The 17,698-nt window shown below is 42.6% G+C and overlaps 1 protein-coding gene across 1 annotated transcript; it reads left to right on the top strand.

Annotated features, from left to right (window-relative positions):
* The first annotated feature begins 2,996 nt into the window (after positions 1 to 2,996).
* Positions 2,997 to 17,195, top strand: LOC119196730 (homeobox protein aristaless-like 4). The gene is made up of 4 exons (XM_037452686.2): positions 2,997 to 3,461; positions 11,560 to 11,873; positions 16,011 to 16,139; positions 16,693 to 17,195. Exons 1-4 carry the CDS (start codon positions 3,119 to 3,121, stop codon positions 17,011 to 17,013), a joined length of 1,107 nt encoding a protein of 368 aa, XP_037308583.1. The 5' UTR covers positions 2,997 to 3,118; the 3' UTR covers positions 17,014 to 17,195.
* The last annotated feature ends 503 nt before the right edge of the window (positions 17,196 to 17,698 follow it).

Genomic DNA, 17,698 nt, shown 5'->3' with positions numbered 1-17,698 from the left:
TAGAACATACATATAAACCATGTTGGTGATTGGTCTCCTTACTTTCAATAATAACGTTTAAATAACTCTTAATAGGTGTTTGCCTAAAGTTCATGAATGTACATATTTCAACAGTATTGATCAAATATTGGCTTTGTATGCAGCAACTGTATACAAAGTCCAAATTGTTATCGCGATCACTAGCCTATTAATAGCGTACAAAAGTCGGAAGCTGTTCCTGTCAAACCAGCAATTATTTAAAGACGATGAAGGTTTAAGTTATTTAAATATGTGGTTGTGCTTTCCTCTATCAGGAGTACATCAAAAACTAAAGTCTTCTTTGGGGTATTTGTCTTTCACAGACTTTGATCATCATTCTACAAAGATCCCACAAAAATGCTATCAACATAATGCTTCCATATCAACAAGTATTGATATGTGTGTTTCCCATGCTCGTCCTTTTGTAGCCAAACTGAACATGACGTTGCTGAAACACAAAGTATAACATAAAGCACTTTCTCCAGCCCACTACCCGCACCGCCACGCTTCTCATTTGAGAAACTCATAACCAGAGGAGTTTCACTTACCCTGCTGCTGATGCACACGGAGGCCGTGTGCCAACATAAACCCCAGAGGGTCCGAGCTGCTGCATCAGTGTCGGGCCTCCGTCCCCCTCGCCATGCGGCCAATACCTGCTGGAAGTTAAACAGACGAGTCGCCATTTAGTGGAAACCTTTTAGGGAGAATGCCACGCATGAGTGATGGATATCTGTGACAGCTGAGACTTTAGCCTGTAGCAGTGGAGTGGTTTGTATTAAGAGAGGCCTACATGCTGCACTCAAAGCCTGTCATTCTTGATTGTTCAGCCGTGTCACAACCAACTTGAAATGTATAGTTTCGTTAACCTGACACTTTTATTTTTAAAATGTTCGTCTCAGTTTTTTCCAGCAGGAAAAGGATGCCATGGTGCAAAGAAAATGAAATCTCATTATATAAAAGACCAAAGCAAGTAATAACATTATGCTGTTTAGGAGAAATTGAAATGTTTCACTAAGTTATTTCAAAAACTGAAAAATCTACTATTCAAGATTAACCTACAATGGTGACATGCCACCACTTGTCTTTGTCAATAATAACGATATTACCATACAGGTAAATAGTATAGTAATCAGTAGACAGATATGCATGAATGGAATTAGAATGAAATACACTGTGAGTCAGTAATCTAAAGGAAGTATGGCTCATAAACATCCTCTCTTTAACATACAATGAGAAGAAAAAAACTTGAGGTCGAAGTTAAACTCATTACGTTACACTAGACATTTCTCTTGAAAGCAACAATTTTGTACAATAAAGAATAAAGTAAAAAGGCTCATTAATGAATACCTGCACAGAGGGGGAGGTACCGGCGCTAAACGAGACCACGGCGACACTGCACATAAAACTAAGGCACTGACAAACTGACTGTCAAAATCTAATTCGTTTCATTTAGATATTTATTATATGAATCTTCCAATTGCGACCTCTTGACGGCTAGAAACCTATAGATGCTAAAAGAGTTTTGCTTCGGTCAAAGTTTCATTTTCATGTATTATTTCTAAGTGTAATATTGTTCCTGCATGGGGAAGTCGGGCTGCAGATGTAGAGACATTATGTTGAGCAACAGCAACAATCATATTAAATCATAATAAATGTCTTAATTATGACGGAAAATAAGAGAGAGAGAGAGAGAGAGAGAAAAAGAGAGAGGTGGAGGGAAGAGAGAGGGAACCGTGGAGGGAAATATTTGCATAATTATTTTTTGTAACATCCAAGTGCAATAAAAACACGTTAAATATATTTCGTTCTTAACGCTTGGTTTTATCTTTGATCATGAAGGGACTTTAGGTTAATCCATATAGCATCGTACAAAACGTTTTCAAAAGCTTTCTTTTTGTATCAGATTTAAAAAATCGAATTTCTTCACTTGTCACGTAAACATCTCACTGGCATAGAGAAACTAATAATGCAAGTTAAGATTTATCCAGTTTAACCAGCAGCTCATAAAGACGCCTTATTTACTGAAATTTATTTTTATTGATTTTGATTTTGATAGTCAAGCAAAAACAAATTGTTGGGCGGCGTTTTATTGTGAACACGAAGCCAAGTATTTAAATGACCATCATAGGCTTAATGGGTTGTAATTAATTTAATACTATTTTAGCCAATTCTCAAATTGCAGGGCTAAAAGTTCGTTGCTGCGACGAGGGGCTCTAAATTCCCATCATTATAAGTGGATATATTCGCAATGACAGACTGCTAATGTTGATTTGTTTAATGTGGGTATCATAAGAAAATATATATTTCATTTTACAAGCTCATCGTCGCTTTACATGAATTCACGACTTTTTGCTCCAAATTACCGGCGTATTCCTTTCAATTACAATTACAAATATCTGCATGCAAGAGGCAAAGGAAACCAAACAATCTGATTTTCCTTCAACACAACCCAATAATAATAATAATAATAAAAAAACTCTGGCTTCAGAGATGGAAACAATACTTTAAATGTCCTCAAGATTGATATGTGGAGATTAAAGCCAAAGGTTATGTGTCTCAGTCGTGTATAGCAGCGAGAATCAAAGACGTTATATTCATCCTCTAATTACATTAATGTCATGTGTTGTGTCTCCCGCGTGTTTCCCAAAAAAAGCTGCCCCCCCCTCCCTCCTGAGCTTGACCTCCCCATTCCTGCATGCTGCATAACAGCGCGCGCTGCAGCTCGGTGTGGGCCTGCACTTTAGATGTGTGCGTGGAGCCTGACGGTCGGAGTGCTGCGTGCGTGCCTGTGTGCGTGCGCGCGTGTGTGTGTGTGTCGGATACACTGAGGCGGCATCGATTTGAGCAAGGCATTTCTCTTTACCCCCACAAACCTTCAGGGGGCTTTTAGCATTTGTTCGGTCTGCAGTTTCTGGAAAACATCTGATTCATTTTGTAACCAGTCCCAGATGCGGCAGCGTGAGAGTGTGTTTGCATGAGCGCGTCAGTGGGAGTTTGTCAGTGCATGAGAATTTCGGGGAGAATATCTGCCGTCTAGAGAAGGGGAGGGGAAGAAGAACCGTGTGGATTTTTTTTTTTTAACATAACTTTTTTTTGAGGTATGAACGCAGCAGCGTGCGTCTCATACTGTGATATGACATCGATGGATTCATATTATAGCACGTCCACTGCGCAAGGTAGGGATCACCAGGCGAACCCGTTCAGGACTTTCCCGACCTCTGAAACCAAATACAGCCCCACGTTCGCTCCCGGTAAAGGACAGGCTTACGGAGAGAAGTCCCGCAGTCCTTTCCAGCCGGAGTGCCAGTCGTTGGATGGCGCCGAGGACAGCAGCTACAACAAATACCAGCTCTTCATGCAGAGACCGACCTGCAAAACTCCCCCCGAAGGCGGAAAGCTGCACCAGGACAGCGGACACAACGGGACGCTGATCCCCTGCTATGGTGAGTGCACGCGAGAGGAGCGCAGTGCGGCCACATATGATGCAATCTATCCGGCGCAAAGTGAAGGACAGTAAAATAACCGAACTGTGTACGTCTCTAAAATAAGTGCGTGTTTAATGCAACGATGCAGTTTAATTAATAACTATTGAGGGAAACTGTGAGCGATGACAAGAAGTTGCATATTAAAATCCATAGAAAATGCACAACATTTGCGTGAAACAAAGAAAGCTGAATTCAATCAGTGATTAATTAATTTGGAATAGAGTCCACGGAGAGTTAGAATTTGTTTGCAAAGTGAGATATAATTGTAGCGGGGATATTGGACATATATGTCCATTATAGGACATGTGTGCTGAGACAGAGGGAGGAAGAATTATTAAAGTAAAAGGATGTTTGCCAATTTTTGGACACGAATCTTGGACGTTTCTGCCTCATTAGAAGTGCATCGTGCGGCCTCTCACTGCGTTGTTGTCCACGGACAGGACAACACGTCATCCCTGAACAACAGAAACGTCATGATTTATCTTCACATTTAAATATGACCTACACGCCATTTAGGCATGAGGCAAGCACGCAAACACGTCCAAAATGAGAATGGAATACCTGTTTAGTAAAAAAAAAATGTTTTCATAGCACTGTTCTATTTTTTAGCACGAGAGATCATTTAATGGTGAATAGAAAAGCTGATTTAATTTTGACGGGTTTCCACATGTATTCAATGCAGTATTTATTGGCCATGATCTCACCAATTGTTGTCTATAATGCAGCAGTCAATGACGCAATTAGAGACCTCCTGAACAGTATTCTTTTAAAATAAAAAGCTCTATCGCTTTACAGGGTCTTTTTACAATTCGTTGCACTAATTTGCCGCTTAAAGAAAACAATCAATTTTACTGTCGTTTTTTCTGGACAAAAACTATTTTTTTAGGCTTAAAATATAAAGACGGAACCCTGTTATTGAGCAAAGGAACTAAACTTTAATTGAACACATAACGTGTATAAATTGACTCTACCTAACATATGTTTCTATGTTTTTACACTGTTCTGTATCCCTGAAAAAACAGCGATTAGCTATTATTGTATTGGCGCCGTTATATATATCGCAGGTCCAGATGTTTAGCACGATGTTACAGAAGAAAATATCTGATATTAACGTGGCTTATGATACCAATACACATAAATCAAAGTCCAAAATAAAAAATAAAAAATATTCTGTACCTCAAATAAATAAACAGCCAATAACAAAACAGCGTCTAAACATGCCAAACTCTAAATACACTAAATTCTAGTTGTTCCTATAAGTACATTTAAACAGGTGTAACACATCATATTGAACTGCCCGATCTGCTTTGTAATTCGTAAAAGTATATATTTTTTTCACTTCACCAAACACGTCCTCAAAGTGCAAGTAATCTCTTTGCCCCAGAAACAACTGGAGTCACCCTTCACTTTAAGCCGAACTGTCATTTTTTCCCCCTGGACTTTGTGAGCAATGCGTCCCCACAGGTTGGATCCATCTACACTGAAGTCAATTGATTTGGCAAGTGCACTGACAGAACCTTTTAAACAGCGTCATTAAAGGCAACTCGCGTCCCGCGAGCAGAGCGCTGCATTTTATCACTGGAAATGTTGCAGCCAGATGAACGCATCGGGGCTCTGGGGAGGATGCCTTGGACTCCTCCCAAAGCCTCAGGCGTCAACGGGCTTTTGCTGTTTTTTTGTGTGGTCCTAAATGGGAGATATAACTTCTATGTGACTCAACGCTGACGCTTTATGTCCTTCACGAGGACAAAATACATCTCAAACCCGAATTCGTTTAAGGTTAATTCGGCATTCAATCGTTCTGTGGATGTTAATTATAGATTCGGAAAAGTAGCTATATTAAATCTGTACATCTAAAATGTTAATGAAAGGAGAAGATAATACAAATATGTGCATGTATTGTGTTAATTGTAGGTAATAGATAATGGTAGTAATAGATCAAATCTTTTTGACATATGCAAAATGTTAACACATCATTTCCAAACTTTTTTCCAGAATATCTCTAATCCTTTTTACCCAATGCCTTAACAGTATGAACATTTAAGTTCTAAAATGCATATTTAGATATGGTCAAATATTTATGAAATAAATGGATAGGGTTTTGCAAGGTTTATGTTGTTTTGCCATGAAAATCCTACTTCGCCCCAAACAATTTTTAAATGATGTCTATTAGAAATACAAGATTGTCTCTGGAGGAGTAAATGAACATCTGCACAGTAGTGGCTCTGGTTGGCAGGTTTGTTTTCCTTTGTGCATGTTAATTCAATGAGACTGTCCTGCAGCTAGAACAGGGATGGAGCTGTCTACCTGCTCACAGTGATGAATGAGAGCTGATCGAGTGCTGAGGAATTCAGGTCAGCACTGCAGGAGAGGTCTGCATTAATGTAAGGCAGATGTGCATTACTGGCTCCTATAGTTATTATTCATACTTCCCAAACATCAGATCTCCAAAACTTCAGAGAGTGCCCGAGATGACAAAGCTGGGACTGGTTTACATAACCCTGTGTCAACAACACCTTGTACAAATAAGCAACGAGTCAGAAATGGACATTAAGATTGGCTAATGATTTGAGGGGCTGGAAATGGGAGGGTTTTGCATGTGCATGTGGGAATAAATGTTTACATGCATGTATACACTTGACTCCATGGCTTTAGTCTTCTGCTTCATTCCCGTTATTCATTTGTATATTCACAATACAGAAAGCTCTCATGAACGTATGGTGAAACATTTTCACTCTTTCTTTATGAATTGGAGAGAATGTAATTGGATTTAGGGCTAAAAACTGAAAAAGGGAAAGTCATTGTTTTCGTCCGGCTGTACTTGTTCTGCAGTGTGTTTGTGGTAACACAAATCACTAAAAGCAGTTTTTGCCTAAAAAGCTTGATCACTGTGCTTTCAGACGGGATATCAGAGTTTAAAAAAAACAACAACACTAGACCCCAAAAGGAGTAATGTTTTTTTTTTTTAAAAAGCCTCCTGTCACAACATAGTAGGGTGAATTCAGGTATGTTGGGACATCAGGTAATAAAAAGCATTTTACCTCTGCCTTGAAAAGGCTATGGTAAAGTTAGGGCTGCTAATACATTGCTTAGGACTAATGTCACATGAGGTAACGTAGGTGACATCACACAGGAGAAGTCAAATGGACAGGACATGCATGTGCGGATGACCGACACATTGCGTGGACATAAACAATCAGCCTGAATGACACCTGTTATTGTGCCGCTGTGTGTTTATGAACCAGAATAAATTATAGTGTGTAAAGAAAATACTTCAAGTGACAACTTCCTGGCATGCTAAAACATATTGACTACAACCGTGTGAAGAAGCAGCGATCTGATTGCAATTTAATGAAAGGACATTTAACTCTGAGGACAATTATTTTTCATTCTGCGCTATGTTTCTCATCATCATTTCACAAAAAAAACATCTAATGCTTTCATGCAGTTTACAGAGCTGGCTTGTTCCTTGACTTGCAGCCACCTCTTTTGCAGTGGATGGTGTCCATACGGTCTGCCTTGGAATCGCATGCAGGCGAGATTAAAGAGAAGCTTTGGAAACTTTAAACCAGCTGGTGCACGTTTTGCTCTGTGCCTTTTGTGTATAGGCTGGCGCTGTGTCTTTACTTACCTTGATTCGTATCAATGGACTAAATCTAAACTCTGAGTTCTTGAATAATGCAAACATTTGGCCATGCAGTGTTATGGCAAAGAAAAGAATACCAGCTCTTGGCCTATCACATCACAAAAACAGAAAAAGTAAAGAAAGGCACTGATCATGGAAAGTACCGGGCAACACAATTATGTGATAATCACTATACTTAACAACGTTTACATCAGCTCTTTTTCAGCAGCAAGACGCAGCTCCTTTTGCATGTCAGAGATGGAAAGTAACCTTAATTGGCATTTACTGGCACTGCCTGCTCAAAAAACAAAGATTCTCTATCTACTAGGCAGAAATACCTACACAGTATGTAAAGTACTTTTGGAATGATTTCATGACTACTGGAAAAGGAGATTATTGATGATTGAGAATGAAAAATCCTATTTGATTTTATGTCCTCGTCCTCTTTTTAGTTAATGTTTCATCTATCATAGAAAACACAATCACAGAAATGAAAAAGACCAGCTTGACAAATAAATTAGTCTGGACCATGACAAGTTCAACCATGGACTGTTGTAATGATATGGGATATTCACTCATAACTTGCATATATGCCTATAGGTGCAAACATTGCACCATTTCTGTTATTACTTTTATGAATTAAAATGCTTTTCCAAAATGCATTTTTATCAAGTTTTCTTCCACCTTTGAAGAAAAACATATGCTGTGTCAATATTTCCTGCATTGAAAAACTATTTCTGAGCTCTTGGATTTGAGGCAGTGACAGCCACGACCCAAGGTATTACGACAGTATTGAGGTCATGCTCCGTGTCAATATATAAGGGTCTGAGGTTGAACAGAAAGATTTTTTGGTTTCCCAGGAAATCTGCATTCCTGCGTGAGCCGCTGGCATAGATCTCTCCTCAGGAACATCTGGGAACCTCCCTTCCACGGAGGAAAAAACAGTCAACATGAGGTCTTGGACCGGGCTGCGGGAAGAATAATCCATCCCAAAGCATGTCTGCGAACCAGCAATGCATGCACAATTAATAGACCCCAAAGCCACTAATACCTGACTTTATTTGGTCCCCAGAAGGTGTGATGACCACGGAGCCATTGTGGCAAACTGCTGTTAGCTTTGAGTGTTTTGAGAGAACAATTTTGAGTGCTTATTTTAAAAGCATTCCCTTCCCCATTTAGTATTTGGTCCTTAACCCTTCCCCAGGTTACTAATTTATAGTGTTTCTTTTATTTGGCTTCACTTGACCCTCCCCGTCCCATTCCATAAAAACTGAGAGGGTGTCCTGTTGCTTTACAACCAGTTAAATTACACTTTGATGTTTTCTCTCTGTTTTCAGCAGTGATTAAATTGCTGACCCTAGTAAACATCTGACCTCGACTAACTGAAGAGGTCTGCAGCTTGTCTCGGAGAAAATGGCAAATTGCAGGATCAGCTGGGGACATTGGGCCCATTTGCATACATGTTGATGAACAGCGAAATGAGAACAGTCATAAACACATCCCTCTGGATGCCAAAAACACTGGAGCCGAGGCGGTGGAATCTTGGCTCGCGAAAAAGAAAGTGTGTGACGGCTGAAGTGCAGAAACACACAGCTCACCATGCGGGAAAAGTGGAAGATGTTTGTGGCGAAGGACTCTCTGTGTTTAGCGGGACAGAGAAAAGATAAATACTTTTGGAGTACCAGAAAGAGAAATATGTTAAGTAGAGAAGATTCTTGTGCTCATCGTGGGGAAACAAGTATTTATAAGACTGAGGACCTTTAAGGTTCTGTACAATATTCAGAGTATTAATATAACAGCAACAAATGATGTAATGTTAAGATATGGCTGGGCAGTATCTACCTGAGCAAAGACTGTTGGGTTGTAATCTGAGCTTCTCTTTGCTTTGTTGATATAGCCACATATCAGCTTATTAGCTCACAAATGTCACTCAATGCTACAACCATTTGCAACTTGGCATTTCTCAGCAACGAGGCTGAAAATAGGCCGAAAAACAGCTGGCCTGTTTCCGTCTGACTCCAACACCTCTAAAGGTCACTCATTAATGTTTTGTAAGTTTAATGGGTATAAAAACAGAGGAGCAAAAACAACAAACCCCCATTTTACTGGGTGTTCACAATTCCCATATTACCCCAATAAAATAGTGGATTGTCCGCTCTTTATTCTAATCTTTTCCAACCAGCTGATCAAGGCTGCTTCTTATTTAGAGTTTTCAGCCAGGAGACTGTCCTCTCATCTTACTCTCAGTAAGACAGAAAACAAGTGAAACGCCCCAAAGTTCAACTTTGTTTCATTGAATTTTCGTATTATTCTTGATTCAAAAGTTAAAGAAGTCAATATACGCAGATCTATAAGGAAATATGCCTCTTTCTGTGGCATTTACTCTCACAGATGCAACTGCCAAGAAGGAAACCTGGAGATGACCTGTCTGACCTCTTAGCATCTCAGCCATGTTTCTGCCCAGGGGTAGAAAGAAAATATTGCACGTTTCTTTGGCATTAGAGGCCAGCGTAGGTGATGTCAGAACATCTGCCTGCGTGGAGACTGTAAGAGGGTCTGACAGGTGGGCCAAAGCGATATGAGGTCATGAACTCCAGCTGGGCGAGCTGTGTTGTTTCATTAGCGTCTCTGTCGGCGCACGTCTGAGCCAGCGAGCAGGGGGGGGCTGCCGCGGTATCGAGAGGATGACAATTGACATCTCGTTGCGGTACGCGCCAGCCAAAAGGCGTACTAACCCATGAAAACAAATATGCATGTTACGGACAGCCACCGCCTAGCTCCTTCACTCTAAAACTATTTGGTCATTTAACTAAAAGACACTTGGCTCAGAGAGTCACCGTGCAGTGCCACGAAGTGTCAACCCTCCTTCCCTCTTTGCACTGGGTTTCTGACCACGACAGGAGGATATATTTATATAATTTGTATTTATTGCGTTAAATGTGCTTTTTTTATTTATTATCTTGATTTGTTTTGCTCGAGCTGTTACGACACCCGATAGAGGGGATCAATAGAGGAATATCCTCATCGCCATCACTACTGACATTGACCAGAACAAGAATGCAAAGGGACAAAGAAAAAAGAAGAAGAAGAAGAAGAAGCTGGAGTTAATTACCTAAACTGGATCTAACTCAGAGACAAACGTTGGCTCGAAAGTAGTTCTGTTGTTGCACAATACTCTGTTTACGTGGGAGAGACCACTGTGTGCTGGATTCAGACCAATACAGTTTGGCCCGGGTCGCTCACTGTGCCCGAGTCGCAGGACAGGCGAAACCGCCTGACAGAGCGCACTGTTCTCACTGGCCCACAACCGCAGCCCCCTTGGAGCTTATTTATTCACACAGCTGTTTGTTTATTGAAGGAGAAGGGACAGCTTTCTTCATCTCTTAAAAGGAAACACAAAAAGCCTGCGCGTACTGACAGGAACAGAGCGCGGCCTGTCACGAAAACGGACGCTCGCGAAATTAAAGGTGACAAACACAATGTTGTTTATACCTCAGCGGCGAGCGAGCGTGGGGGGGGAGGGGGGCGGCGTGGTCGTACACAAGGGCCGCCATACACAGCTGGAGAGGGAACAGTTTTTTAAGTGGCTTGGTTTTCTGGCGGCGTGATTGAGAGATGCGAGGGAGACGGCTTCAAGGGTTGTGTCATAGGTCACGCCAGTGTGTGGTGACACAGCTTCCAAACAGAGGAAGACATTTCTTCTCTGGTTTTTAACAGGCACGGCCTTTGAACCTTGAAATAAAACATTACAGATATGACGTAAGCTTAAAGTAAATGTAATTTCTTGTGGATGTTGAAATGTGATGATGAGCAGACACACTCCTCGACTTGAACGTGGGGCACCAAATGTGGCTTTTAATCACCCGCATTTATAAGAAAGCATGGCTCTTTTGAATATTTCAATTATAGAGTGGTAACTATAATTATAGGACTGTTATGGACGACATGTGGCTCTCTTTTTACTGCTCTAAAATGTTCTGAAAGTTGCTTGTAATAGCTTTATATATTTAAAAATAATATTATAACAGTAAGAATATGATTTGTATTTAGAAATGCACGTTTTATGAGGTGTTTGGACAGGACCTTCAATCCACATCACAGCATTGAAGGGCTTCTCCGGTGATTTAGTGGTGTTCTCCCATTACATTTAAGCGAGATATTGGTACAAAGGTTTTCAAACCCTGGAACTCTACAATGCGAATGGGCCGTGTCCTTCATTCAACCACCACACCATTAGTTTCTAATGCTTCCTTCCAAAAATCTGAAGATTTAAGACCAAGCAGAGACATTCTTTTGCAAACATTGGTCAAACTTAGCAAACTGATCTAAACTACATGTGTAAAATTGAAGTGCCCCTTTAAAAGAGCAAAATATGATTGATTGTAACCTTCAATACTTCTTTCCGTGTCTCATACTCACTTTTCCTTACAGGAAAAGACAACAGCGGCCTGACAGAGTCCGAGTTACCCCCGAGCGTCGACCCTCCCGGGATGGAAGGAAGCTACCTGAACCTCAAGTCGCCCGGCGAGAAGGGCCTCAGCGAGCGGCCCGGCTCCGACTACTCCAGCCCTCTGGACAAAAGCGAGGCGGAGAGCAACAAAGGCAAGAAGAGACGCAACCGCACCACGTTCACCAGCTACCAGCTGGAAGAGCTGGAGAAGGTTTTTCAGAAGACACACTACCCAGATGTTTATGCCCGCGAGCAGCTGGCGCTGAGGACGGACCTGACGGAGGCTCGTGTGCAGGTGAGGATTCGGGGATTAACGGCACGTTACTAGTGGGCGAACATTTCATACAAATTAAAAGACCAAATATAGAATTTGTCTACGATCGTGTTTTAGTTAGATTCAAGTACAAAAAGGTTAGGTTTAGGGAAACATGATGATTGACAGGACCAGTTTGTTAAGGTTAGAGCTTTGATGCCATGCTTACAATAAAAAAGTGTGGTTGATCATGCCTATAAAAACCCAACAAACTCACTGCCGGGAATGAAAATGAAAACAAACAGTGCATTCGCCTGTTAAGTCAATCAAACCCGACCACTCGTTTCTCCCCAATCATCTGATTTCCTCCTTTTATTGAAATGAGAGATTCACCAATCCGACGTTTATAGTCACAAATACATTTACCAGGGTTTTGCGTATCGGCTGCAACCAGGTATTGATCCAATATCAGTGTTTTATTAACAAGCCTAATCATTCACTGTTTAGAAGAGACTCTGATCAGTCTCGGTAACACAATACTGGTACACAAACCGCCCGATGAGTCGTGTTGAATGACTCGCAGTTGTTAATGTTTGCGTGCTAATCATCACGCCGGGAAAAGAAGGACAGGGTCGGGAGAGTTAAGACTGCCGTGTTGACAGAGATTGTTGGGAGCAGCAGACAGCGAGGCCCATTGTTCCTCATCTCTCTTTCTGCCTGCCAGGTTTAGATCAGAATGGGATGGGCGGGACTGAGGGAATACTTTGCTCTTAGCTCTTACACGCTGCAGACTCCGCACAAGGGTCAGAGGCCAAGGGTTTCTCCCCAGCACTACCACGTTCAAAACTATTTCACCGCACCACTCAGGAGGCCGGAGCGGAATAACATGTAGAGGAAAAGAGAGAGTCATTAAAGTTGTTTAGCAACGATATAGTTTGAGATGCCACTTTCAATTTCCACACGCGGTCCGAGACACAGTCAGGGACAGGGAACCCGGGGCCTGGTCCTTGTGGTGGTACAGTAAGACAAGTACATTCATGTTGCTCTCACACAGACACATCTACTCCCCAGATGCATATCATTAACGTCTTCATCTGACAGCCACACTGCAGACTGTTGAGTCACCGTGAGGTTTGACCCACACTTCTAAAATCAGACCTTAAATATGTACGCAATCAAGACTAAACCCTACAATTTCGCCTGAAGGTCTATAAAGACAAAGTCCAGGGGTATCCAATTGTTGAATACCAAGGGGCACGGGAAGTTTGGAAACCGAATGAAAAAATCCTTTTCATCTGTAAAAAAACAGCCATTGAAATTGCGGTTGTGCAGATGTTTTCCCCCAAAATGCCAATGTCAAGGTCCCACAATTTCATCCCCACGTTTGATGATGAACGTCTTCATAAAGTTGCACTGCAGTTTTCCACAATCACATCTGTGACTTCTGCTGCCACCAGTTTATTTGGTACAATTAGTTTTCAACCTCAGACTTGAACTTCACCACGGTGCCTCCTTTTTTAATGGAGAGGGAGGCTGTGTGAGTGACTGCGGAGGCAGTCCATCAATCGCAGTGGTCCTGGATGACAGAGATGAGGTGAGACGGCTGGACTTCAAAGGCTGCTTTTGGAGCCGTGCACTCTGCCCTCCCTCTCTCCCTCTCCCTCTCCCTCTTCCCCTCTCTCTCTCTCTCTCTGACTGCTGGCTCCGGAGCATAAATAAAGCTCTTTAATGGCTCGGTAAGCTGCCTTTTGCTGTCAACGTCTTTAGCAATTACTGTATCGCCGCCAAGCACTTTGAGCTCCAAGAGCCCCGAGCCACCTTCCTCGCAGATGTCTAGATAAAATAAAGAAGAGAAGTTAGTGTTTGCAGTTGGTAAATATCTTCCTCTTGGCCCTATTTATGAAATGGGTCATCGTTCTCCAATATAAGTATGAGTATAATAATCTACGTATTAATTTAAACTTTGCCTGGGCAAAAGCACAGCTAGTTTTCCTTTCTAACGAACCTAGAAGTCGGGGATTGAAACAGAGCCGCAAAGGACACATCTGACTTCATAATGTTCCCCCAATGATCTCCATGCCAAACTATTTGGCTCATTCCTTCTGCTGTTCAAAGGCAAAGCTGGAGCAAACACTCTGTGAAACATGACACACTCGGTACCCAAAAGCCAAGAGCAGCGCTGTATGTATGTGCTCATACATTGTTTGCTTGTTTATAAAAAGGCTCCAGGAAAGTGTGCTATGGCTCCCGGGATAAAAGATTGCATTTGTTTATTTCCGACTTTGAAATTCTGCATATTGTGGTATGTAAATGCATGCGTTCCCTGGGTATGCGAATGCCTCGTCCACGGCTCTCCTCCGCACGCCTCCATAAGGTCAGAGTGGTTAACTGCGGAAAGCCAAGGGCTTAGGCGTCAGGAAATTAAACATGAAATGAAAACAAGCTCCAGTTTGAACATTCTCCCATCTCACTTTCCAATATCCCCACTTCCCCTCGCTGACTTAAAAGGGAGGAGGGAGGAGAAAGACAAGCAGAGAGGGGATGTCGGTTGGAGGGTTGGGTGTGGGGAGAGGAGAGGGGGGGTGGGGGGGGGGTGATTGGGGCTGGGGGCTGAGCAGAACTAACTAAAGTTAAGATATCTTTATTCATTACAATAAAGATGTAAAAGGAGAGTTGAACTTTTAAATAATACATAATCCCAGTTTATCCCAGATGGATAGCAACACACAAGTATTGACGATCCCTTAAATTAAGCTCTGACAAATTATACCGTATTTCTAGAAACTGAACCTGATTGGATCGAGTTTCACACTCATCAGTTCGGTCCGGGCCTTCGTGTTGATGGTTTTATTTAAAAACCTGTGATATTATGCGCTCAAATAATAGACAATAATAGACCCCGAGTCCTCACACGGAGGCCTAACATAGACCCTGATCCCCTCCAAACATGTGATATAATTCAAAGGGCGACAACTCCTCACCTTGACCTTGGGGTTCAGCCACAACCCCCCGATATCAGTTTACCACTTTTTGAGGGTGAGCTGTCTAATCTCGCCAGCTGACCCGAGGAATGTCAGAGACAGACAACATTTCTTTACGTCGCCTTCTCGCAAAAAAAACAGGCCGGAGGCCATGTTTGGTCTTCTCTTAGTCTGCTGTCATTTGATAAAAATCCAATTCTGCCCTGAAAGAAAAACTCACTACGCTATAATACTGCTCATGTTTGTCTATTGTGTTTAACTCAATGAAAGGAAAGAGGAGAGAGAGAGAGAGAGAGAGAGAGAGAGTGACGAGGTCAGGGGATGTGAGGATGTTGACTGAGGGAAAATTACATGTCAGGGACTGTAAAAACCACCATCTGATTGGTCTGGGAGTTCAAGTTCAAACCCCCTGTGCCGAGGCAGGATCGATTCTTTTTGAAGAAGTGTCCCTTTCCTTCTTGGGAGGATAGGATTCCGATAACAAACAAATGCAGACAAATAAACACGAGAAGAGATCCAATAAGCCACTTTGCCACTTCAGTAGTTTTCTGAAAAGTTTTCTAATCCACATACAAGAGAATGAATAGAGGAAAAAACTGACCCTGACATAAAGAGAAGTAGGCTTAGCCTGCACTTGGTCCGTCAGCAGGCACTGAAAGCACCACCTACTTCATATACATTATCCAATACTTAATGATCCCCAAAATGGGCATGGAAAAGCACATTGTTGGTCAAAAGTTGAACCGTGGTTTCATGGAACATACAGAAGGATTCCCCACTGTTTGCCGCGGTGCTGACATGTGGGGGAGCGCACACCTCTCCCAGAGTGATTTATGAATGGCTACAGGCCCAGATGTGGATCTGTCGACGCTGGCAGCCTGAAGGGAGGCAGACGCCCGCGTATCAAAGGGAGGAGCTGATTCCTGCAGCACCGGGGGAGACTCAACATTTTCACATCAATAGCTCCGCGTGGACGGCACTTTAAAGACACGTCAAGTCTTAAAACCTGGGCCTGCACTTTCATGTGCTGCAGAATTTATTTCGCTTCACTATCTTCATTTTATGTGGTTTTGTTTCAGGAAAAGGATGGCCTTGTTAAAAAGTTCTGGAGTTTGCACGGGATATGAGAGTATATGAGGGTTCTGTGTTGGTTGTGGATGGTCAGTCTTTTTTTCATGGGTGATTTTTTTTTTTGCAGGTGTGGTTCCAGAATCGCAGAGCCAAGTGGAGGAAGAGGGAGCGCTACGGCCAGATGCAGCAGGTCCGCACACACTTCTCCACTGCTTACGAGCTGCCACTACTAACCCGGCCTGAGAACTATGCCCAGGTAACGGGAAAGACGTGGTTGTCAGCTCACTGAGGAAGAACACAAACTCGTTATGTAAGATAAACACCAGAATCCTTAATGGATACAAGCAGGGTTTGTTCTGTTTGTGGCCATTTGAGTGCAGCTGAAACTAGTTGTCCATAACATTGACATTTCATTTTTTCAACGTTGATATGTCTAAGTTGGAAATTGATGGCTTTAGCTTGTTTTCTTAGGAATATATCTGTCTCTTCAGCAACTGAATATTACACCGTGTTCACCTGCTAGCAGTGTACTGTGTCTGTCTGCAGTTTAGTGTTAAGCAGGCAATGTATTATATGTTTTTTATTCCCGAGGGTTCTGTGAAAACAGCTGAATGCTGAGGCTAATAACATTATGAGACCTCTAAGAGTGAGCAGTCACATTGTGGACCAGGCAGCTTATCAATGAGTTGAATGTATTTATACTACTTAGTGAATGGGGATGCTGCAGCTCCAGGGGAAGATCCTCTGTAGCTCCGTCATATTATCATTTACTTCACTTTAACTCCTAACTCTTGCTTTTTCTCCTCCAGATCCAGAACCCCTCGTGGATCGGCAGCAGCAGCGGGGCATCTCCGGTGCCGGGCTGCGTTGTGCCTTGTGACTCCGTCTCCTCCTGCATGCCGCCTCACCCTCACGGTCCCGGAGGCATCTCAGACTTCCTGGGCGTGCCGAGTCCAGGAAGCAGCCACATGGGACAGACGCACATGGGCAGCCTCTTCGGGGGTCCCGGCATGGGCGGCGGAATCAACGGCTACGATCTCAACCTCGATCCGGACCGCAAGTCCTCCAGCATAGCTGCGCTGCGTATGAAGGCCAAGGAACACAGTGCGGCCATCTCTTGGACCACATGAGGTCCGAGCCCAGTTTCACCCTGTCCCCCTCGCGGCCTTCTGCTCCGGAGCGGCTGCGCGGGAGGAGGAGGGAGTTTTCCTGAGAGCACCAATGATAACACAGGTCAACGGAACAGGGAGGGACTGCGGAGATAACAGAGGCCGTTACGTCGACCATCACAACCAAGATAACAACTGTGACTGTAACAATGAGCAGACGCTGGAAGTGGGAGAAATACAGAGGTGTGACTCGGAAGAAGGTGTTACTGCGACGTTGTGTTCATTCTTGATGCCTTGATCACTCGCTCAGGTCGCTTTGAAATATGGGTTTAGTCCACAACAAGCTGAGTTTCATTCATGATGGTGATAGGTATCAGTAAAATAAGCAATATAATACATATGGTTTACAAAATACTATCACAATAAAGGACTGCACTGCCGAAGCCAGCAATAGCATACAGTGTTTTAATTTACAGAGTTGAGCTTCATTCACATTTTTTTCCTCCCGTAGCTTTTTTAAATTTTTTAAACACCCATTCTGCTCCAGTCGTTTCCTCTGTGTTACTTTAGATTTGTGTCTCGCATCGTATACTCTTTGTGAACATATCTGAGTACCATCTCAGTGGGGGAGAGTTTTGTTTATGTCCCTTGCCATTGCAAACTGTCCTTTAAAACACAATAATTGGTTGTAAAAGAAAGCATACAT

This window comes from Pungitius pungitius, chromosome 6, assembly GCF_949316345.1.
Source record: "Pungitius pungitius chromosome 6, fPunPun2.1, whole genome shotgun sequence".
NCBI lineage: Eukaryota > Metazoa > Chordata > Actinopteri > Perciformes > Gasterosteidae > Pungitius > Pungitius pungitius.
Note: the sequence above shows the minus strand (reverse complement) of the source record. Positions and strands in the feature narration are given on the sequence as shown.